The sequence below is a fragment of the Kogia breviceps genome, chromosome 2, assembly GCF_026419965.1.
Source record: "Kogia breviceps isolate mKogBre1 chromosome 2, mKogBre1 haplotype 1, whole genome shotgun sequence".
Classification (NCBI taxonomy): domain Eukaryota; kingdom Metazoa; phylum Chordata; class Mammalia; order Artiodactyla; family Physeteridae; genus Kogia; species Kogia breviceps.
In genome coordinates, this window is record NC_081311.1 from 175,520,421 (window position 1) to 175,545,337 (window position 24,917).

Here is a 24,917-nt window from a genome sequence, read left to right on the forward strand (position 1 = left end):
TTGCAGACTGACCAAAATTATTTATTGATTTATTATTTTAAGGATGTTCTTTGACCCATGGTAGAAAATAAAGAGCAGTGCTTGGATTTGAGATTGTCAGTATTTTATCCTTCTTGTCTAGAGCAGCAGACACTTGGTTTGTGTGATACGAATGTAATGCAGAGAGAAACATAAGGTGTATAAAAATTCAGGGAGTCCTTCAGTCTAAAATGGTCCAAATTGTTTTGTTTTTCTGAATGATGGTAAACAGATTTGGACAGTTAGTCATGGGTGTTCTTAGAATAACGTTCCAGCCAGTCTTCATAAACAATGCTTGATCTGTAAAGGAAAAAGGAAAAAGAGTTAGATGTTGATTGCATCTTTTCAGAAAGGAAATGGGGAAGGAAATAGTGTAAAGTGAAAAAGAAGAAAAAGCGCAAAATGAACCACCACTTCCAAGGTTAGGCATTTCCTTGCTGCAAGAACTTGGTTTCAAGTGCTGCACTTTGGACTGTGATAGTATGGTTTTCTAGAGTAGTAATTGTTAAAAACTACTTCAATTTTTCAAAGAATTTAGGCTAATGCTTTTGTTATTGTTACCTTCCAACTAAATTAATCAACTATTCTCTGGTTTGTTGAATCTCCACTGCTTAATTATAGTACAGACAAAGATAGGATCTATACATGAAAGCAAAAACCTCAGAAGTTTTTGCTTGTACATTTATACAAAAATGCTGTATTTCTAAATAACCCATATCAAGGAGATGGGTTAATATAAATAACTCATTAATATTAATATAATATTAATTATATTAATGTGTTCTGGTTAATATAAATAACTTCATTAAGAAGCAATACTAATTACATCTACAGCTTATAAGTGAGGCTGTTACATTAAAAAAATACAATATTGAGAAACCCTTATATATTAAAGAGGGAACAGATAGATACCTTGAGAGCTCCATTTAGACAGACATGATGTGCTTGACAAAAGCTGTAGGGATAATACAGACAGTTTAGAGTTAGAAAACAGTCAAATTTAATAAGAGAGCAGTACAGTAAGTTAACTCAATTCTAATTATTCCTAGTTATAACTCTAGAGTTTATTTAAACTCTGTATAGCTCACTATTCTTAATACTGGATTTATGGCTTTTCCCCTGATTTTGTAAGTTTAGCTTTCTGATTACGTGTTACGTTCACATGGTTAAAATTTTTTCTTGAAAGTATGAAAGAGTTTATAAAAAAAAATCGTCTTCACCACTGTCTCCCAGCTATTTAGTTCCTCTCTTTATAGCTAAGTTGGTAGAGCTATTATGCATGTATAAGAAAATACAAATATATGTTTCTAAAAATCTTTTTTACACAAATGTTGGCATGTTCTACAAATGCTTTTGCACTTGCTTTTCTCACTTCATAATGTGTCTTAGAAATATTACCATAACCGTAAACAAGGGTGTCCTTGTTCTTTTTTTAGGTCTGTAGGGAATTTCACTGTGAAGATGTACCAAAATCTATTTGATACATCGTACATTTTTTTTTTTTTTTTTTTTTTTTGTGGTACGCGGGCCTCTCACTGTTGTGGCCTCTCCCATTGCGGGGCACAGGCTCCGGACCCGCAGGCTCAGCGGCCATGGCTCACGGGCCCAGCCGCTCCGCGGCATGTGGGATCTTCCCGGACCGGGGCACGAACCCGTGTCCCCTGCATCGGCAGGCGGATTCTCAACCACTGCGCCACCAGGGAAGCCCTGATACATCGTACATTGATGGACATTAAGTTGTTCAAATATTTGGCTATTGTGAGCAACACAGTAATGAATAATGAATATGAATATGAATAATCATATATCACTCATTTCACTTCAGTGCAAGTATGTCTAAAGACTACATCCCTTGAAGTAGATTTGCTAGAATTAATAATTAATACCACATCACCACACAGGGATTTTAATGATTTATATTCCCAACAAGAATGCATGAGATCACCTGTTTCCATACACTGTCCTCAACCTAAAGTGTGGTTAAACTTTTAATTTTGGCAATCAGTATATCTAAGTGTAGTGTTAATCTGCATTTCTTTTATTATTAGTGAAGTTCACCATATTACATTCATATATTTTTTTATTTTCTTTTCTATGAATTGTCTATTCATATACTTGTTAATTTTTCTATTGGGTTGTGGTCTTTTTTTTTTTTTTTAAGACGATGTTGGGGGTAGGAGTTAATTAATTAATTAATTAATTTTTGCTGTGTTGGGTCTTAGTTTCTGTGCGAGGGCTTTCTCTAGTTGTGGCGAGCCGGGGCCACTCTTCATCGTGGTGCGCAGGCCTCTCACTATCGCGGCCTCTCTTGTTGCGGAGCACAGGCTCCAAACGCGCAGGCTCAGTAGTTGTGGCCCACGGGCCTAGTTGCTCCGCGGCATGTGGGATCCTTCCAGACCAGCGTTCGAACCCGTGTCCCCTGCATTAAGCAGGCGGATTCTCAACCACTGCGCCACCAGGGAAGCACCGGGTTGTGGTCTTTTTATTAATTTGTAACTTTTTAAAAAATTAGGCAAATGAGCTCTTTCTGATGTTGATTGCAGATTTTTTTGTTTTGTTTTGCTATTTGTCTGTTGACTTTGTTTCTGGTGGCTTTTGCCACTTAGATAAAAATAATAATGTGGTTGAATTTATTGAAATTTGTAATACCTTCTGGGTTTTGTATCAGTGTTAGAAATACCTTCCCATTCCAAAGGTTATAAATAATTTTCCATGGGTTTTATACTTTTAGCTTTTACATTCAAATGTTTGACTAGTGAAATTTATCCTAGTAGGAGATCGAGATCTGCCTTTATTTTCTAAATGACTATACCCTTGTCCAAACAATATTTACTGAATGATTCTTCTTTTATCTAATGTATCTTTTATCTTACGGCAGTAACTGAATGTAAAACATAGTTTATAGGAAAAAAGTAAAGTTTAACCAAGACTGTCAGTGAATATATGCTTGGCTTAGTTTTTTCTTTTCTCCTGTTCTCTTTTTTTCTCTCCTTTCCACTTCTCTTCCCTCCCCTCTTCTCCCCTCTGCTTTTCTTGTCTTACTTTTTTCCAAGTTGTTAGACTTTATAAGTCCATATTTACATCAACGCTATCAACGTAGATTTATTGAGATGTGGTTAGATTAGTTTTTTGGGGGGATGGATAAGTTTTTCAATTTTGTTGCAAATTTTTAAATTTACAAGTTATATCATGCAACTTTATCTTGCATCTTTATTTTGTGTGGTGTGTTGCTTTTCAGACCCTCTGGGTGAAGCTGCTATAAATTGGTGGCAGAAAGACATGTACCACAATGTTCATGGCAGCTCTATTTACAATAGCCAGGACATGGAAGCAACCTAAGTATACATCAACAGATGAACGGATAAAGAAGATGTGGCACATATATACAATGGAATATTACTCAGCCATAAGAAGAAGCGAAATTGAGTTATTTGTAGTGAGATGGATGGACTTAGAGTCTGTCATACAGAGTGAAGTAAGTCAGAGAGAGAAAAACAAATACCATATGCTAACACATGTATATGGAATCTTAAGAAAAAAAAGGTTCTGAAGAACCTAGGGGCAGGACAGGGATAACGCCGCAGACAAAGAGAATGGACTTGAGAACACAGGGAGGGGGAAGGGTAAGCTGGGATGAAGTGAGAGAGTGGCATGGACCTATACACATTACCAAATGTAAAATAGATAGCTAGTAGGAAGCAGCTGCATAACACAGGGAGATCAGCTTAGTGCTTAGTGACCATCTAGAGGGGTGGGAGGGAGATGCAAGAGGGAGGAGATATGGGGATATTTGTATATGTATAGCTGATTCACTTTGGTACAAAGCAGAAACTAACACACCATTGTAAAGCAATTATAACCCAATAAAGATGTTAAAAAAAATTGGTGGCAGGAAATAGATAATTGGCCACTATGAGATAAGTTTCATTTAAGCAAGAACACTAGAAAAGGAGAACTAAATTTTAGCACCAGTCATTCATGATGTGACCTTCACTAAATAGCTAAACATCTTTGGCCTTCGGATTCCTCATTTTCATAACTGCTTGCTGTAAAGGATTTTGAGATCTCTCCAACTGTATGTAATATTAGTATTTAATCTTAAAATTTATTCTGACACAAACCCCATCTTACAGGGATGTTGTGAAGATCTAACAAGAAAAGATAAAAGTGAAAACACATTTTAATCTGTTTAATAATGCACAGGAATGTTAAAGCCCACTGGAGTAAATCTTATGTATATAGTCAGGTCCTTACAAGATATCTTTTTAGAGTTATTATATAACTGATTGATAATAAGTAACATTTGTATGTTCTCTTATTGAATAAGAGAGGTAGAGAAGATAAGTTGTTTTAAGCTCAAAAGTTGTCCATCGTCAACCCCAGTCAGTTCAGAGTTGCTGTAACCACCAGAGCATATGAGATTGTACCTTCATAGTTGATGCAGCCATTGGAGTCTTCTTGACCTGCCATCAGGGCTTCCACTTCTTCCTCTTTCATCTTTTCACCTGATGAAACAAAACTCTTTCTTCAAAAAGAAAACCAGAGAATATTTTCAAAATTCCACTGTAAGTGATGAGTTTTGGACTCCTGGAGACTATAACCTCTTGGAGGACAGAAACCAATCCCTTCCTGTTCTCTAGCCGGAAGGTTATCAATAAGCTGTTTTTGAATAAATGACTTAAATGCACACTATGCCTGCTCATCCAAACTCTATCCTGTAAGAACTACAATGCTGCACATTACTTACTCATTACCAATAATTTAAGTTATCATTTCCCCAAAACAAACTCATTGACATTGAGGCTAGTTGATATGGTCATTAACTTTTGACTATTCGTTTTCATTTTTCCCTTTGTAGTCTTTCCCCCTACTTATTTTGGTTATAACATGATTGCCGTAAGTCATGCTCTTTTCTATATATTCTGTCCTATTAAGTCCACTGAAATGAATATTTCTTACCTAGTGTAGCTAGTACATGACGAAGTTCAGCACCCATAACGGTGCCATTGCCTTCCTTGTCAAAGACACGCAGACCCTCAACAAAGTCTTCATAGGTGCCCTGGTCCTTGTTGTTGGAAATAGATTGCAACATGGGCAGAAATTGTTCGAACTCAATTTTCTTGGCATTCATCTCTGGAAGAAATTTCAATTTGGAGAGTTATTATCTATCATTAAATGCCATCTCTGAGTCACAAATTAAGCTTGAGAGTTCATTCTAGATCATCTGAAAAACTTCATACAGCTTAAATTTCAGTTGGTAAAGGACTGATGACAAAATGTTTGTAATAGATAATAGCATGAGCTCTGGAGTCCTAGTGCTTAAGCTTTTATCCCCAGCCCACCATTTACAAGTATGTGATCATGGGCAAGTTTCTTTTTTTTTTCAGTGAGGTCTTTATTTATTTATTTAATTTTTGGCTGCATTGGGTCTTCGGTTGCTGTGTATGGGCTTTCTTTATTTGCAGTGAGCGGGGGCTACTCTTCGTGCAGTATGTGGGCTCCTCATCCCGGTGGCTTCTCTTGTTGCAGAGCACAGGCTCTAGGCGTGGGGACTTCAGTAGCATCACGGGGGCTCAGTATTTGTGGCTCACGGGCTCTAGAGCGCAGGCTTAAGTTGTGGCACACTGGCTTAGTTGCTCCACAGCATGTGGGATCTTCCCGGACCCGGCCTCGAACCCATGTCCTGTGCATTGGCAGGAGGATTCTTAACCACTGCGCCACCAGGGAAGCCCCATGGGCAAGTTTCTTAACCTCTTTGTGCCTCAACTTTTTCATCTCTCAAAAGACATACCTTGTAGTGGTAGTGTGAGCATTAAATAAGAGAATACATGCAAAGTCTATTATAATATCTGGGACAAACTGAGTGCTTAATCAGTGTTAGCTACTGATTTTATTAGTATTGTCAATTTAATATTTTCTGTAAACACTAGGGAAGCAATATAGAAATATACTGATAACAAATCCATTAACATATAAATGTAGCAAAACCTAACTGAACTTTAATATATATTCCACTTTTGTCTGAGCTTTTGTAGAGCCTTCAATTTCTTTAAATTTTAAGTAATTTAGAAAAGAAGCCTGTGAGGAGAGTGTGTGTGTTAAATACTTTGCGATCTCCTGATTTCTCTGCAGTTTTAGAGGCCTGGAGATGATAAGAATTTTTTTAGTATCTTCTGACAAGATAACAGTATTCACAGCAAAAGTATAAAACAGACTATCCAGATGTGTACAATGGATAAAGTTATGTACCCCTAAAATCAAAATTCCCATTCACCAGTCTTTCCTTGTAGTGTAGAAATCTAATACATTGAGTTATATTAAGAAGATTAAATTTGAATGCTGAATAAATGAACATTTACCTAATAATTCCATTAAAGATGAATGTTTGATAAGTTAGAAAATGGCATTTAAAAATGAATTTGGCTTATTACCCTCCTTTATCTCATGCTCCCAGCTACTTTTTGCATGATTTACTTGGACATTTTCCTCCAAAAAAAATGAAGTTTGAGGAAAATTCCTGCAGACTGATTTAGAGGTACTTTTTTTTTTTTTAAATGGAAATGCATTTCTTTTATTTATTTATTTATTTTACTTTACTTTTGGTTGTGTTGGGTCTTCGTTTCTGTGCGAGGGCTTTCTCTAGTTGTGGCAGGTGGGGGCCTCTCACTATCACGGCCTCTCTTGTTGCGGAGCACAAGCTCCAGACGCGCAGGCTCAGTAGTTGTGGCTCATGAGCCTAGTTGCTATGCGGCATGTGGGATCTTCCCAGACCAGGGCTCGAACCCATGTCCCCTGCATTAGCAGGCAGATTCTCAACCACTGCACCACCAGGGAAGCCCTAGAGGTAGGTTTTTTTGAAATCAAAATTTTTTTCTTTTGTAATAAAGGAAAATGGTCTTTTCTGGAAAAAAAAAAAGATTATTTGCCTTCCCCTCCTTATTTTCCTTATGGCAAAGATAAATAGCCCAAATATCTACTTGAAAAAAACTTCAGTTTTGTCTCCTTTTTTTTGTTGTTCAGAATGGTATTTTTCAATAGACTGTTACACTTGCCATGAATCATGGGATTGGAAAAAATGTCCTTGTTCCAGACTAATGACTGGATTACTGTATCCAGCAATGACTTCTTCAATTTTGCCTCTTATGTATCTCACTGACTTTTGCCTTAGGATTTACCTTGGGGGACTGAATGCAGATTTTTGGCTTAGGTTTTTAAGTCTTTTTACAGTTCTTGGAAGCAGAAAATAGTTTTATTAAGGTGTCAGTTGTGTGTTCTTAAATTAGAAAGCTGAGTTTCCTTTAAGATGGTTTTTTTTTTTTTGGCCGCACCCCCTGGCAGGCATGTGGGATCTTAGTTCCCCGACCAGGGATCGAATCCATGTCCCCTGCATGGGAAACATGCAGTCTTAACCACTGGACCACCAGGGAAGTACTGTAGGGTATGTTTAGATAACATGGTTATAATGATGATGTTAGCATTAGATATCATTTCCTTTCATTAACATGAAATTATATCATGCTTACAAATTCTCAAAGGAAGGTTAACTTGTTTTATGAGGGTAAAAACTAAGACTCTAGATGGCCAAGAGGCACACTTACCATAAAAAGTAAGTTAAACCCTATTCTATGGAACTTATTTCTCTATAATTCTATCTCTCTTACATACACACACACACACACACACACACACACACACACACACACACACACTTCCCAACTTCTTGGAAAAACATGTGTTTACCTTCATTGCTGGGGTTTCCCAGAACCATCTTGACCTCTGCATTGGTGGGATTTGTGCCCAGAGCCCGAAGGACATCACCAACCTGGTTTAAGGTGATCTTGCTATCGCCTGTTCTGTCATATAGGAGAAATGCCTCCTTGAATTCTGAAAGAAGCAAGAAACATTAGGATGCTTTTTTTCTACTTCAGACCTATAAATTAATCCAAACTTCATCAGGGATCCAGTTCAAACTCTCCTCTACTTTACAGCTTTTGCCAGTCACTTAAGTTTTTATCTTTGAACTCTCCCTTTTCTAAGCTCAACTGACAACTCCCTTTGGACATTTCTTTTTGGGTCTATTTTAAAGCAGGATTTCCAATTTCAAGTCATGTGTTGTTATTCATCAGATATGGAAATTGAAACTCCTAGTCATATTTATTCATATCTCCTTCATCTACCTTGGACACAGGACTGGGTTAAGAAATACTGAGGCTTTGAGAAATCTCAAGAATTCCTCATAAAATCCCTCATATAATTAACAACGTTAATAAAATTTCAAGAAAACAAATTTTCAATCAGGGTTGTGTCATGTGAGGTTAAACCAAACTTCTTAACTTATACAGAAAAACCTGCTCTTGAGGTACAAATTTCCTAGGCTCTTCTCTTAACTAGTTTTCTTCAGGAGTAACTTCATTTTTCAGGAAATAAAAGTAGAAAGATGAGGCCAGTTTCTAAATTCTACAGTGTCATTTAACCACTTCAGTGTATGACTAATAGGCTCCTAGTGTAACTGATTCTGAAGGAGACTTACTTGTTTGAATCTATTGCTATGGTGATCACTTTAAACTTTATTCTTTTTTCATATAATAACGTATGATAACATGTTGCTGTATTAGCTTTAGAATGTAAGTACACGTTTTAAATTAAAATTTTATGGAGATAAGTATAGATTCACATGCAATTTTAAGAAAAAATACAAAGAGATCTCTTAAATACTCTGTCTAGTTTCTCCCAATAGTACCATTTTACAAAATTATAGTACACTATCACAACCAGAATATTTACATTGATAGACTCCACCTATTTTACTCAGATTTCCCTAGTTTTACTTGTATTCATGTGTGTATGCAAGCACATATTTTAAAAGTGTTGTCTATTTTTATCACAATCACTCTATTGTTTACTTTCCCTAAATTTTGTCATTCTCCTTTGATAGAATTGATTTTGCCTTTCAGGATTACGTTAACAAAGAATTAAGAAGTATGCACCAAAAAGACAGAAAGAAATGCTACTATGGATTTAGGGGCAAGTAAAGACATTTTATTTGAACTTTTAAAACTTAACTAAATTAAATTTTCTGGAGAACCTAAAAGTACTGATGGCAACTTGTTGGAGTTAATACCAATAATACTCAAAAACTCATTTGTGAATGAACTGGTAGTGGTGAAACATTCTTTTTGGTCCATTAGTGGTCTCAGATCAAGAGATGCTATCTAGATAGATTACGCAGCAAAACATTCTGTTTAACTATCCCTTCATCCCCTAGTCTAAGATTGCACCTGACATTATGTTAACAATCAGCTATAGATCATGTTATCATTCTTTGCTGAAATTTCCGCCTCGAATTCTATGCAAATTGACGTCACAGATCATTTCCCCAACCTAAAAGACATGTGGCAGGCACTGTGGGGTCATTAGTCAAATATTATATTTTATCTTTCTACGGGACATGTGAAACTGAACTATTCTTATTACTGGCTCCAGGTTTTCATGCAGATTGCTCAGAGGGCTCACTATTAACCCTGGTCAGATGTTGATATAGAAATAGGGTTTTATGAGCTGTAATAGAATCTCTCTGACATGAACCCTTTTCTTCATTTAAAGACCAAGGCCAGAAAAATATTGCTCTTCCTACACCAGATTTTTAAGGCATAGTTATTCTCTTGAAGAGTCTAAAACACGGGTTAGCAAATGACTGCCTATGGGCTGGCCGCCTGTTTTTGTAAGTAAAGTTTGATTGGAATACAGACAAGCCCATACATTTATGTATTGTCTATGGCTGTTTTCATACCTCAGTGACAGAACTGAGTTGTTTTTACAGAGACTGTTCTGCCAACAAAGCCTAACATATTTACTATTTAGCTCTCTAAGAAAAAACTTGCCAGCCCCTAGTGTAGAACAACACTGTTCTAGGGCTTTTTGTGATGATTGACATGTTCTGTATCTGGGCTGCCCCAAAGAGTAGTAGTTACCTACCACCTGTGGCTCTTGAGCACTAAAATATGACTAGTGCAAAGGAGAAAGTAGACTTTTAAATGCATTTATTTTTACTTAATTACAGGTTAAATTTAAATAGCCACATGTGGCTAGTGGCAACTCTACTGGACAGCACAGGACTTCCACCTTTAGAATGCTATAATTTTTTAGTGTTTTTTTCTTTACCCCAAACTTGTGATACATTCAAGTAGAGCAGCCATGAGAAAAACTCTAATCATTGAAGAAGGAAGCAAACAAAGATGTCTTTATTTATTTCTTAAAATGTAATATTTCCTTTTAATTTAAAATGCTTACATTTGTTTTCCTGGCACAGGAGAAACCCAGTCCACCACACTGATGTTTACTGAACCTCTAATATCTAAAACCTATTTTACATATGGAGTAATATGGTTAATGTTCAACACCAAGTCCTCTGTCTCTGAAAGGGTTTTTAAGTCTTCTGTTGCTTGGTTTTACCATAGTTTGGCAGTCATAGTGACACATAAATTAGATATTTGAGAGGACTGGGGTACAGTAGCAGATAATGTAGCAGCATCATTAGTTAAAATACATTAAAAATCAAACAAATTAGAGTAGAATTACCAACTGTTTTCAATAAGTAAAATTAGTCCTTTGTAGTATAATTTCAAATGATCATGGGTTCTGAGTCATCAGATCATCTAATTTGTCTACATGAAGGCATTAACCATGATGTAGATATATATAAGTCTGTACTATAGCAAATATCCTTTTTTTCTTAACTGATTTCCAAACATGAGATATTCCAGACAATGAAACAGGCTAAAAAATGTTGAATCCTTTAGATAGAGAACTGAGTATAATTATAATTTTACACCTATGAGTATTATCACAATTATTTATATATTATAAATCATAACATATATACATACTTATCATTGTGACCAATATCCAATTTATACAATATTGTATAACTGAAATTTTCTTCCATCCCTTCTGTAGATGTATTTTTGTCTCAATTTATTTAAATATGTGACTCTTTCACTTCATAAAACATTCTGCCCTACACTTTCCAGTGAAACAACAAGAGTCTTAGGGTCACAGGATCTCTTGGATCCAAAGACCTGAAGGAGAAAAAGTGGAAGTCTTAGGGAAACTATTTATATTCTTTTGACTCTCCAGAATTTGAAGTCTTCTAGTTAGAAACTGTTTCTATGAAATAAATTTCTAATTAATTTAAAGTAATATTAGATTTTGACCCTATCATTAATTCTTTGGATCTTTGAGTCAGTCTCATCACCTCTCTGGGAGCCTGTCCTGTACCTCTAAATATGGACCAGGAGATGGCTAAGGCTGCTTCCACAGTTTTTTGATAAATAATTTTCCCCTCTTTTTCTCTGAATGCACATTTTTTCTATATCCACTTCACCTGCTATTTCTCTCAACTCACTGTGGTGCCCACTGAAATTATGTGTATTTGGTAATTGGGCAGTTTTAGAATCAATTTTGTTTTCTAAATTGAATAATTTAGACCTGCCAAATCGCCCTGTAGGGATTTGATTAACAAATTAGCCATCCAAAATCCACATAGTTTTGGGGGGTATATGTATGGTATTACCTACTGTATCAAATTGGTTCTACTTAGAAATCAGTGAATACAAGAAATTATTTTATGGTGTTTAGCTTTTGTTTGCCTAAACTTTTGATTACTGATTATACGTGAAGGTTCATGTTGAGAGAATTTATATTTAGAGTGATTGAGAGCATTTATATTTAGAGTGACAACATCAGTGGGGATAATTAGAAAGAGCTAATCTCATCTCAAGAGAGTTGGTTTTCTCACATGCCATATTTATGAGTGTGCACATATTATATCGTTTAAACTTACCATCCTGTTGTTGCTTAGAGAACTCGATCTGTTAGAAAGAAATTAACCACAAAGAATATTTTAACCAAACAGAAATGTCCTGATTTTTAAATGTATCCAAGCTCATTCCCTGAGTGATCTTCAAAGTAAGCTGAAAAAGTATGCCTACTTTTCAGAGTTCAGGCATAGCTTGGATACTAAGAGGTTGAGCCATGCAGTAACATGTCTTGGAGGTGAGTGATATTTCAGAGACTAAGAAGTGCTCTGCCTACCTCTGGAATAGAGAAGCTCAATTCACTTACCAGCAATCTGGTCAGCGCTGAAGGACTGCAATGGCGAGAGAGGAAGCAAGAAAGAAACAACTAGTACTCTTTCAAATGCGTTGACAGAAGAGAGTGCTCTCTGCTCTGAGATTTTTAGGAAGCTATGTAGGTGTCATAGAATAAGAAGGTTGCCTTAGGATACTTTTGAATCTAGGAAAAATAAAAAGCTATTGCAAAAGATAGTTAGGGAACATCTTTCTGTATCTTAATCCATGAGTCAATGATTTAACAAATGCTAAATCAAATTCTTTCTGGAATAATATAATAACCTACAGTGTATTTAACATATGTCTAATACAGACACACTGCATTAAAAAGGTCACTTGAAGTCTTTCTTCTATTTAACCAGTATATTTTTACCCAATGCATGGAAAGTAGTTTATTTAATTTTAGTTATCAGCATCATTGGATTTTTTTAAGGTATAGTATTTTGCTATAGTTGCAGGTTTTTCCCTAAATTTAGATATAATAAACCTTATGTGATATAGAAAGTTGGTGAAGCATAAAGTACTGTTTTGGGGAGTAAGGCATATTTTTCCAGTTGGCATAATACCTTGAATTAATCTATCCTATCCTCAACCCACCTTAATAAAAACCAAAAGTAGATTCTACACACATACTGAATATGTTCTCTCCTCAATTTTATTCCTATCTACTGTCTATATCTGTCTATAAATTACAAGTAGTTTTCTCACAGGACCCACCATGATGGAGCTTCTGGGCTGCAAACAGCGTCGAAGCTGAAGAGTGAGTTGAGGGCTGCTCCAATCCCTGAGTGGGGGCCTCCCTTGCCGAGGCTGCCTTTTATTTCTGGAGAAGCTGTGACCTCACAGCTAGCATCAGGTTTCAGAGAGAAGTAGCCACTCCCCTTGGAGAGTTTTTTAGCTTTCTTAGGGCAAAGGGAAAGAGGGATTTGTACCCTGAGGTCTATTTATAGGAAATCAGAACCTAAGAGTGGACAGCCATGGTGACCAATGCCTATCAGTACTTTTATGGTCTTTATCCCTGAGATGTTTTCTTGAGCGTCTTCCTCTAAGAAGCTTCTTATTTGACTACAGCTGATCCCTCCTCTTGGTGAATTATGGACTTTGCAAACTTCAAGTCAGCAGTTTTGGTATAAATGGAACTTTCTGGATGGGACTGGTTTGGGGTTTCAAATGGCAACTGCTATAGAAGGAACACTCTCTGCAGCTCTGTCCCTTGTGGTAAAGTTCAGAGGACTTGAAAGGGGTACATACATTTTGTGTGTTTATTGAGTCTACCCAAGTGAAAATCTGGTCAGTTTGTGAAATCTCCAGTTAAAGACCACTCTTTGTACATTGTATTCTCAGGAGTATAGAGTTTATCTAAGCCAAGAATGGTTTTAATCTCCATTTTCAGCACTCTCCCTCAGTTTTCTTATATTAGGGCTGGGTATTTGCTTCCCTACCTGTTATCTTTATGGTGGCTGACTAGTCACACTTTTTGAATTTATGAAGTTCTTCTAGGAGGGAAAGCTGATGGACCATTTTGTGTTCTTTTTCTCTCATTCTGTACATGTTCTTTTAAAATTTAAAAATGTTGCTTATGTTCTTACCAGAATGTGCTGATTCCCTTTCTGCCATGTCAAACACTTTATGACTCAGTCACCAGACTGAGAACCGAAAGAATACAAAGCAGGTGTTGTGAAATGCAAAGTTGTACTTTAGAATTTTAAAGGTATCCACGGGATTGGCTGATAGTAAGTTTTCATGACAGCTTACCTGAAAATAGGGGACAACTCCCTTCCTAGAATGGTACTGAGAAGAGACCACTCTAGTCAGCACTAAAGTTCAGACATGTTTATCAGTTTTCTACATATTTAAAGCAGCTCAAAGGCATAAAGAATGTTAGAGATAAATTCTAATTTAAGTACTGTTTCAGCAACTATTTTTAAGGGAATGGTCACAAAAAGCGTAATCTCCCTCTGCTAGACAGATGTATACTTTGCAGCTTTTCCCCAAGCCATTTGGAAAGAAATCAACATTTAAATGCATACCATTTTTTTTGTCCAAAGTTTATAAGTAGTGAAAAAGATCTCATGGAGTCTGAGTCCCAAAATTAGTATTGAAAATATAACTTAAAAAATATTAGTAGCCAGGTAAACATATCTTCATGAATAGATTGACATTTTGAGAGGTTGTTGGGAAATGGAAGTTAATAGAAAAAATTTAAATCCTTTGAATCATTAGGGAAAATGAAAGGGAGGGACAAAGGTAGAAATTTGTCACCTTTGATAGTTGTGTAATTTGGAGTCTCATGATTTCTGATGCAAAAATTAAAGCCATTAGAGCAGACCATGTTTCTTTGTGCTTTACTCTTGTATTTAGGTATTGTGTCATTAAATTTGAATTGCCCTATGATCAATATTGAGCACTAGCATATATGTTTGGTAGAATTAATAATTATAGATAATACAAAACAAACTCATCAAAGTTGTCTTACATAATGCCCATCCCATCATATAACCTACATAATGCTCATTTTCACTTTTTTTCAGATGGAAAAATGTGTCCTTGAATACATATAAAATACAATCAATTTGTGTCAAATCTGTCAAGTAAACTGGAAAGTCATTTTAATAGCTGTATTTATGTTATAAATAAGCTATTCATAACCACTTGCCTGTTATGTAAAGGTTTATTATTTATTAAAATAGAATGGAGGCAGTTAAACTGTTTCACTCTAGTTTTTTTCTGTATCTTTATCACATAGAGAATGAGAGTGTAGATTTTTTTGTGCTTACTGAGGATCAAAGTAAACATTTAAGCAAGCTATTGACTGGTAGAGAAGGCTACAGTTTAGTCTAGTCTAGAGAATAAACTATAGTTTAAAAGTTAGAAGACCTAGATATTGTGCCCATAGAAAAAGTGGGAGATGCTAATTCTTCTCTGGTACACTTTTAAAAATGGCCAAAACATTCTCTTGTATCTCTTCCTGGGTCTTATAATGATGAAGTAATCAACACTTTGAAGAAAGGCGTGATATGAATACAAAATGTCAGCTGATTTTGGACTCAGTTTGCTATGTCATCATTTGGTTTGTTTTGAAAATTAGATTTAAGTCTCTTCTATCTGGAATGTTCTCCTGTCAATTCTGCTTCTTAGAAATTAACTATCCTTCAAAGCCCTTGAAAGAACCTTTTCCTAGCTCCTTTCTGCCACTGAAATATGTTTTAACCTTCCTGACTGTAAACTTTTGGCTGTTACCGGAGACCATTTCCCTTGGTCCATGATGTGAACCCAAGTGTGAGCCTCTCCCTCCTGGAATGCTACCCCTGCCTTATACTTAGATTGTATCCCCCCATAACTCTATAAAATACCTTGTCTATATTATATGCTCAACAGAATTTTAATTAAATCAAAATCTTTAGAACAGATGTATAGTAAGTTCCTCCTTCAAACAAGTCTCCTCCTCTAGGATATTATCTTTTTAAAAATTTTTTATTTTATTTTTTTCTGAAGATTTATTTTTAAAAATTTTATTTATTTATTTATTTAACATCTTTATTGGAGTATAATTGCTTTACAATGGTATGTTAGTTTCTGCTGTATAACAAAGTGAATCAGCTGTACATATACATATATCCCCATATCCCCTCCCTCTTGCATCTCATCTCCCTCCCACCCTCCCTATCCCACCCCTCTAGGTGATCACAAAGCACTGAGCTGATCTCCCTGTGCCATGAGGCTGCTTCCCACTAGCTATCTGTTTTACATTTGGTGGTGTATATATGTCCATGTCACTCTCTCACTTTGTCCCAGCTTACCCTTCCCCCTCCCTGTGTCCTCAAGTCCATTCTCTACTTCTGCGTCTTTATTCCAGTCCTGCCCCTAGGTTCTTCAGAACCAATTTTTTCTTTCTTTCTTTTTTTTTTTTTTAGATTCCATATATATGTGTTAGCATACGATATTTGTTTTTATCTTTCTGACTTACTTTACTCTGTATGACAGACTCTAAGTCCATAGGATATTATCTTCCTTGAGAGAACAGACCTTGTCAGTTCCTTCAAAGAGCTTACATTCTAGAGTAGGGGCACACATTCTCCTTTGGTGCTGTATCTCCAGCACCTAGAACTGCCATGCATATAGTAGGCATGCTCATTTTAAGTTATTGATATATATGCCTTTATATTTCCAGAATCTTTCCTTAGATTTTATATAAATGTTATGATCAGGACTCCTAATTTGCCAGCCCCCAATTTGTTTTTTTAAAGGGTGTTTCCATTTTAGCCTAAATACTTATCTTAAACTGTTGGTAAAATAACTACCTTCCACATTTTTATCATTTATGTACTATTTAGTATTGGATTTAGGTTAGTAGTAGTCAACAAGGTACTGGTACTAAAAAAGATTTTTATTGCAATGTTTTCAGATTATTTTTCACTTTGTGAAGTATTTTTCTAATAGTAGTAATCATGAGGTTTGGTTAACTGATTAAAGACAAGATAAAATTTCTGGTATATAGAAGGAATTGATTTATAGAAAAATATTAAAATGCATTTAATCAAACAGGCTCTGGAATTGATGTATCTTAAGATTTAGTATAACAAGAAGAGCTATAATTAAAGACAGTCTGGAAGACATGTGATGTTGAATACTGAGGGCTAATGCCCTAGGAAGGAACATAGACTACAGTCTTTAAAGAACTTCATCGTCACTGCTAGATATTACAATAGGGCTAATGACTGGTGAGGCTAAGTAAAGACCTTAATCTAACCAGGGCCAGTTTTCAGTCAAGAAAACATTGCTGCATGTTCTTTGATTTAATGCCTGGCAGGGAGAACAAAGACCTGGATGTATGCAAACCCTAACAGAAACTTAATAATTTTCACTTCAACCTTAAAGTTATGAGGAATCATTGTAAAAGGCTGGCAGAAGTACTATTTTGGAACTCTGAGAGTTTTGTGCTTCAGAGCAATTCACTTAATTTAAAGGAAATAGATATTTTTAATTGCATTTTTTAATTTCAACAAAGGATATACTTAGGCTGGTGACTCTAATATGGTATAAAAAGGAGAAATTAAGATCAGTGACAATACAGTAGCAGCCCAGGTTGTCTAATATAAGAGAGAATAGATGGTTATATTGGATAAACTGATCTGAATAGAAGAGGAAATGAGTAATTCTGTGCTTAGGATGCCTAGACTGTCAACTGAATTCAGTCACATTAGAGCAAAGGCTGAATTATCAAAATAATACAATTTAGACCTACAGGAATTAACAAGGAGGTTTAAGTGAATTTTAATAAAAATGTAAAAATGTGACCAAAGTCTGTACTACTTTGGATTTCTCATCAGCTTTCCCGTGAGAGTTGCACCTGCTCCACTTTGTGCATTTGTTTGTATGCAATTTAAGTAAAAAATCCAAGCTGTGTTTACGTTCCTTCCTTCCTCTTTTTATTTTTAAAATAAAAGCATTTGTGAAAAATGCTTTGAAAAATGCTTTGTGTATGTGTTTTAAGAAATCATAAGTATCTGCTTTTTCCTCCGTATCTGGAATAGAAGTTCTGTTTGTGACAACAGGGATATATGAATATTGATGTTACTCTTTTGGAGATTTCAGGTCTTTGATATGGTGGAAAGAGACTTAGATGGGGATTGAGGTATTCAGAAGTTTGTTCTGGCTCTCCTGTAACAAATCATGTGTCTTTTGATTAAATAACTTCTTTTATCTGGGTTATAGCTTCCTCAAATATGGAATATTAAACTGCATGATTTCTATGGTTGCTTATGGTTCTATAATTTTGTGAGTTTTCCATCCTTTTGTCAATAGTATCTATAGCAACTCACTTTTTTTTTAATGGAAAAAGGCAAGCTGCCTAAAAATTTGGTAAATGATATTATTTTGAAGTAGTTTAGATAAAGAGGAGTTAAGCAAAATAAAATTTCATAACACTGTGTTCAGATGAGTATTTTATATCTCACTTATATCAGGAGATGGTATATCATTGGGTACTTACTAGGTACAAAGAACTTCACTTGCTACAGTGGAAGGAAGAAGATAAAGTTGAATAAGATGTGGTTTTATCTTTAGGAAAAATTTTATCTTTAGGAAAAAAAATTTTTCCTAAAGATAAAAAAAATTTTATCTTTAGGAAAAATTTTTCAAAAATTAAAAATTATTAATTTATGATCAGAATAACAAAGATTTATCATCCATATAATTTACATTTTAGCCAGTATAACTGAAGCCACTACTACTAGTATATTGCAAGTTTTGCCCTCCAGGTTCTGACTTGCGGGGAGAAACAAACCGTGGAAGTTGATGCAGAAACAAACTACGGAAGATCTTATTTTCATAAAAAAAGTATTCCAGTATGAAGAGAAGCAGAAGAAAGTGTAGTATCAGCAGACTAAATATAATCCTTTCCACAATCATGAGTCAGATGATGCTTAATGCCGGGTAATTATGGAAAGGCTTCTAAAGACAACTTGCCAGGGGGTTCATTTGCAGCCCTGAAATGTCGAGAGGCTAAATTTGGCACTGTCACTTTGTGGTCTCCTTGTCTTGCACAAATTTCATTATCTTTAAAAATTAAAAGTGCTATTCACTATTAATTGGTGAACATACCTATTCCTTTCCAAACTGCCTTTAACTTTGCAAAGACATTATCCAGTTACATATTACTTAAAATATAATTTTAGGCAGAGTTACAGAATGCCCTTTAATATCTTCCCACTCCACTCCACCTGTTCTCTTCTTTTACAGAGTAGATGTTTCAAAGTGGAAACTTGTTACTGATACCTAGTGATAATCTCACATAAATTTTGGTTTGTTTCTGAGGTTATAATCATGCCACAAATGGATGAATATCACAATTGGTTGACATTTTAGTTGTATTAAAAATTAGTCTGTATGAAAAGGCCAGAGTAAAAGAAGATAAACTCTTAAAATTATATAAAGCAAACTTAGAAATAACTTATGTCTTCACTTATTCCTTCTAATTAGAAATTGACTATATGTCTTCTATTCCTATTTCTTTTCCTCAGATTAGTTAAGATTTAATCATTATACACGTGGCATTATATTTCTATATATGACTCCGAAGAATATTTGTTGAGATTTCCAGTTTAAATCATGCTACTTATTTGTAAACAAAATAGAAACCCATCCCATTCTTAGAATATTAACCTGATGGAGAAATTTGGAGGTTATGTTTGAAATATGTGTATGTTTAATTAAACAAAAGCAAAATTATTTTAAAATACAATAAGTTTCACTACATTTAACAATATTAAAAAATACTTTGGTATAGTTTTTTTCCAGCTTTAGTGAGATATAATTTACATATAATATTGTATAAGTTTAAGGTGTACAACATGATGATTTAACACGTGATAATTTTGATATGTGAAATGATTACCACAATAAGGTTAGTTGGTTAATATAACCATCATACTACGCAGTTATCTTTTTTTTTTTGTGGTGAAAACTTTTAAAATTTATTCTCTTAGCAACTTTCAAGTATACAATATGGTACTGTTAACTATAGTCACTATGTTGTATTTAAGATCCCAGAACTTATTAATCTTATAACTGCAAGTTTGTACCCTCCGTTCACCTTCACTCTTTTCTCCCATCCCCACCCGACCCTAGCAACTACCAATCTACTCTCATAATGCATTTTTAACATCCATATTCCACTTACAACTTTTTACAGGAAGCTGGAGCAAAGTGACTGGTTTAGTTTCCTAAGCTGTCAGCAACAGGTTGCTAAGATAGGGGAAAGCTGAGAAAAACAAAACAGTAATGAACTGCCAAGGTCAAAAGTCTTGATGAACTAGCTCTGATGTGTGCCTCTCACCCCCTCTTCTGGCTACTGAAGGGCTGTGAAGGGCAATATGAGAATCACCCTTATATTGACCACTCTTAACCTCATATCCTTAAGACCGAAAAAGTTCCTTTTCACATTCTTGAAAACAGCAACTTCCCCTTTATAAACAGGAGGTAGTTTAGGATATGGTTAACACAGTTGACTCTGGATTTGGCCTACTAGGTTATATCCTAGCTCTATCACATACTTGTTATTTGATCATGGGCTGACATTGAACCTCATTTAGGCTCAGTTTCTTTTCTTGCAAAATGAGGCTAAAAACAACCTTAGTGTAATGTTTTGTGGATTAAATAAGATAATAAGGCACAGAGTAAATTTATAATAAATATTGGTTATTATAGTACAAAAAACTTTATAATTTTCAAAGCCTTTCATGAGCCGTGACCTCATTTGATTTTTCCAAGAATCCTTCTAAGTAGGACTGGGTTTGTATTAGCTTTGTTAGAGATGAGAAAAAATAATTTATAGATTAACACAAAAAGGCCTATACCTGGACAAGAACAAGTCAGGTGTTGCAATGAATACATAATATTTGCCTCCACTGAATACTCATCAGTAAGTAGATGTATTTATTTGGAATACTATATTTCCACCTTATTAACTGAGAGTTTAAATCTTCCCAAGCATATGGTCAGTTGTTGCTATGAGATTTGTTATTTGATGAGTTTCTGTCAATGCATTCTGTACCTTTATGACTTTTTGTAGTGTCGCCCGCAGTACCTGGTCAGGGATGACCTGATTGGTGAATTCAACGAGAATTAAAATTTAAGCAGCACAATGACAGACATGATTCAAAGTCCCATCACCTCAGAGCAATCCTGACATATCAGCTAAGGCATGCATCATGCAAAAATTTTGCTTAAACATTGAAGATCTTTTAAAATCTAGGCACATGGTCATCTCATACTTATTTACTTTTGTTATTTCATTTGGTTGCAGTTTTGGGCAACAGGTGTTAATTCTTGTGTTTGTACTTGAAACTAAACTTATGGTGGGTTTTACTTCCCACACTTGGCGATTCTGTCAGGCAGTGTTCTTTAGTCTGGGCATTGTTGCTGGAAGTATCAGCTCTCTGAAAGCAAAGAGTGCTTAGAACCACCCAGGACAGTAGCTTTAATGTTCAGATATCAGCAATATTTGTGTTTTTGGAAAGGATATTCATAGAAAATCCATGGGGCTAGGACATCAGGTAAGCATTCCCTCAGAAAATATAAAAGGTTTTATGTCAGAACAACCAAAGAAATGTTCTAAAGAAATAACCAATAAAGCAGGAAATCAGGTTGGAAAACACATTTAAGGAATTGATAAAACTCATTCATATTGTTCAGAGTTTATGCAGAGTCAAATATATGGCTAGTAACATAGTATATTATAATATGGAACATAGATATTAACTGGGATAGTATTGAGGGATTAAATACTATGATTGTAATGACTATAATACTACTCTAAAATAGTTCCACTTAAACTTCAGCCCTACTCAAAGTGTAAAGAACAGCTAGATTTCTAATCTTATATGATTTATGAAAGAAAGTGTAAAATCCAATTAAGTTTTGTTCTTTATCGAGTTTTCAGAAAGTTAATGAACACATAACAGCTCGATTAATTTCTTTAAAGTTCATTTTCTCTGCTTGAAAAAAGTTTATAACTTATATGAGGTAATATATCTAGAAATATCATTACATGATTAAAAGCATAGTATGAAATGTTTTAATGCACATTTTAATTAGTCTTATTGGGATGAAATTAGATTTTATAAAGTTCTCAAGTTGCTTCACATTCTTTGGCTATGTTATAATATCTATAAATATGCACTGCTTTCATATTGTTGAATGCATATCATTAAAGCCATTTAAATTCTTTTGCAAAAATATGCTTCAATTCTTTTCTTTGTTCTCTTTCCATTAGGAACGGGCTCTCTGAATGAAAGATAATCTGTTTCTTCTAGATTCATTTAACTTCTCCTTTTTTGGTTTGTGTTCCTTATCAACATCCATCACATCTTTCATTCTACAATGAAATAGTGAAGATGGAGCATATCCCATCTTTACAGAGACTCTCTTAGGAGTATTCCCTTCTTTTGCTTAGCTGTACTAGTTCACACTAGCATTAATTCAAGATATAGATGAAAGGATAAACCAGTTTCAAGATACAGAAAAGCATCACTTTTCTGCTATGAAGAAGCAATCAGTTTATTTTTTGGATTTAAAAAGTGATTTTTTGTCTTTTCTTGGAGACTTCTTACCTGCCAAACTAAATTTTTATTTATTTACTTATTCTTACTCTGTTCCTTGGGGAAGAAAATTAATGCCTCTTTTCATTAGTGGGATACTTCTTTTTCTCCTTAAGAAGGCACTTTTTTTCCTTTCCAAATTCTTGTAGTCCCAGATACAAAGGGATGATATTGTCTTATAAATCACAGTAAATATAAAGAGGAATAGCTTTGACACTGATTCATATCTCTAGTGTTAATGGAAAATGGGGAGTCAAAGAATAGAGGCAATTGGAATTATTGCAGTGGCTATAATCATGCTTATTGTATAATGTAGTCAGTGTGCATCTATAAGATATATGAACTAGTGTTGCTGGAGATGAAAAATTTGATTTCCTCATAATGAACTGTATGTATGCAGTCCTCAAGACAGAAAAACATTTACTGGAAGATATGACATTCATTTTTTTCTCCTAAGTGGATATAAATTAAGAATAGTTCCTGGGGCTTCCCTGATGGCACAGTGGTTGAGAGTCCACCTGCCGAGGCAGGGACACAGGTTCGTGACCCAGTCCGGGAAGATCCCACATGCTGAGGAGTGGCTAGGCCTGTGAGCCATGGCCACTGAGCCTGCGCGTCTGGAGCCTGTGCTCCGCAACGGGAGAGAGGCCACAACAGTGAGAGAGGCCCGCATACTGCAAAAAAAAAAAAAAAAAAAAAGTTCCTGACCAATATTAGATTCTACGACCAACTATTTTCCAAATATGACTTTAATTACCTACTAACTCAAGAGAAAATGTCTGTGATGGTCTACTTCTACGCTGAAACATAAAAATGCTATAAAAATTTTGAATATATTTACTTAATATCATCATATACATCTAAGGGTGATCTGATTCAATATTTATGTCAGGAATATTTTTAAGAATCTATAGTTATACTAAAATAGTCAATGAATTATTTATTTATAGGTTAGCTTGGCTGTTGCAAGTAAACAGCATATTAAATGTCAGCAAGTATTAAGTTAGCAAAATTCAGATTTATTAAGCACAGAACTATTGGCTTAAGTGAAATGATCACCTCCTAGGCACTTTCGCCCCCTAGTTTTCCATATAAAGCACGGTTCCCTAGATGAAGATTTTCAGACTGTCATTCGGACCAGTCACAGCCCAATGAATGAGGAGACAGTGCACATTTGACGGGTCACATTGCCAAGAGGAAACAGGCACATCCATAGCGTCATTCTTCCAAAAGCAGATAATCTTTTGGCAGTGGAGCACTTTGATCACAGCAAAGTGTTGACATGAAAATCAATCACATTCTCTTTAGTTCAAGATCAGTATGCAAGAGCTCAAAGACATAAGCTCAAAGACATATAACTAACAAGTTTTACAATATTTGGGGGGGGGTTAGTTTCATTTAGAAGCAACTCACATTCTGAATTAAATAATGTATATATAAATAAACAAGATGACAGTTATAGTCACTGAAACACTTGAGTGCGTAGTTGTCTGCACTGGGATGTCATTTAGTGTGGTATCAAATTTTGTCAAGCAAAGCTGGAGGGGGAATTGAATTGCAAAAATCTCTTTTTCAGATGAAATAAAGCAGCTGTCAAATAAATACATCTCGGACAACTGGGTCATCAGCTGTTATTAAACTTTTGGAAACAAGTAGGGACTAAAACTTTCCTTTTGATGTAGCTTTAAGGAAGAGATCCAGTTTCCATAGAGATTTTATTTAAAAAAAAAAAAAGAAACCACTGGTTTAAATGTTTGTAAAATGTATACATTTTGCACTTTGACAATTTAGGGAAAAAAGGAAACAGAAAACAAAAAGTAGAGCAAATACAGGTTCCAAATATAATACCATACTCATAATAATTTTAGTGAGATTATATGCTACAGTTTATTTACTTTTTAAATCAAGATTCTCTTCTACCCACATCCACCAGTTTGCTTAGTAATTCCATTCCTCTCAATGAAAAATATGCCCCTCTGAAAGTTCCTAGTATTCCCTACTGTTGAAAGATGTTTCAGTGACCAAACAGTTCACCCTTTTCATTACCTTAATGGCAGAGAGGTCAATCTTTGCTTCTTTGGGTGGGGCAGGTGCAGGTGCAGGTTCAGGTGCCGGGGCAGGGGCAGGGGCAGGGGCTGGGGCAGCAGCGGCAGCAGGTTTCTTCACATCCTTCTTTGGTGCCATTTTGTTTAAAAGGATGGTTTAAAGAAAGAGGAGAACCTCCTAAAGAGCTGTCAAACTGATTCTTGGAAGAGGAGTGGTGGTTCGCCTGATCCACAGACCAGTGTCTTGAAGGTGGACCCAGAGCATTAAATGGCATAAGGGCATGCATATATATTTCACTTAGTGCCTAACAGCATCTTGACACTTGAGGCTGGATTGGACAGTCTGCTAGTCCGGGGGATGGCATTCCGGCTCAGACTATAAATGGAAACTAGAGGGTCAGGGTTTCATCAATTTTTTTAACTCCTTGTGCGCTTTCCCTGCCCCCCCTCCCTGTACCTCCATGTATAAAGGAGAAAGAAGTATGACAAAGCCAGCCAGATTGAGATCCTTTGGTGAAAGTAAAGTAGATTGACTGATCCTTTCTCTTGGTAGAATTACAGTTCTGCTGAAGTTGTGAATCTTTTTTTACCTCCTATGCCCAAGAAACTTTACTGAAGGATTT

The 24,917-nt window shown here is 35.4% G+C and overlaps 1 protein-coding gene across 3 annotated transcripts; it reads right to left on the reverse strand.

The window, feature by feature from the left end:
* Positions 1 to 24,917, reverse strand: MYL1 (myosin light chain 1). 3 transcript variants are annotated; one of them, XM_059053773.2, is made up of 7 exons: positions 24,296 to 24,917; positions 11,861 to 11,888; positions 7,759 to 7,902; positions 4,978 to 5,151; positions 4,446 to 4,523; positions 931 to 973; positions 1 to 318 (listed from the first exon to the last, which is right to left on the reverse strand). In XM_059053773.2, the coding sequence occupies exons 1-6, from the start codon at positions 24,431 to 24,433 to the stop codon at positions 945 to 947; spliced, it is 591 nt and encodes a 196-aa protein (XP_058909756.1). In that variant the 5' UTR covers positions 24,434 to 24,917; the 3' UTR covers positions 1 to 318; positions 931 to 944. The 3 variants fall into 3 exon arrangements, with proteins under 3 accessions (XP_058909756.1, XP_058909757.1, XP_066882908.1); XM_059053774.2 differs by lacking the exons at positions 11,861 to 11,888; positions 24,296 to 24,917 and adding exons at positions 12,142 to 12,166; positions 12,867 to 12,937; XM_067026807.1 differs by lacking the exons at positions 11,861 to 11,888; positions 24,296 to 24,917 and adding exons at positions 12,142 to 12,263; positions 12,867 to 12,933.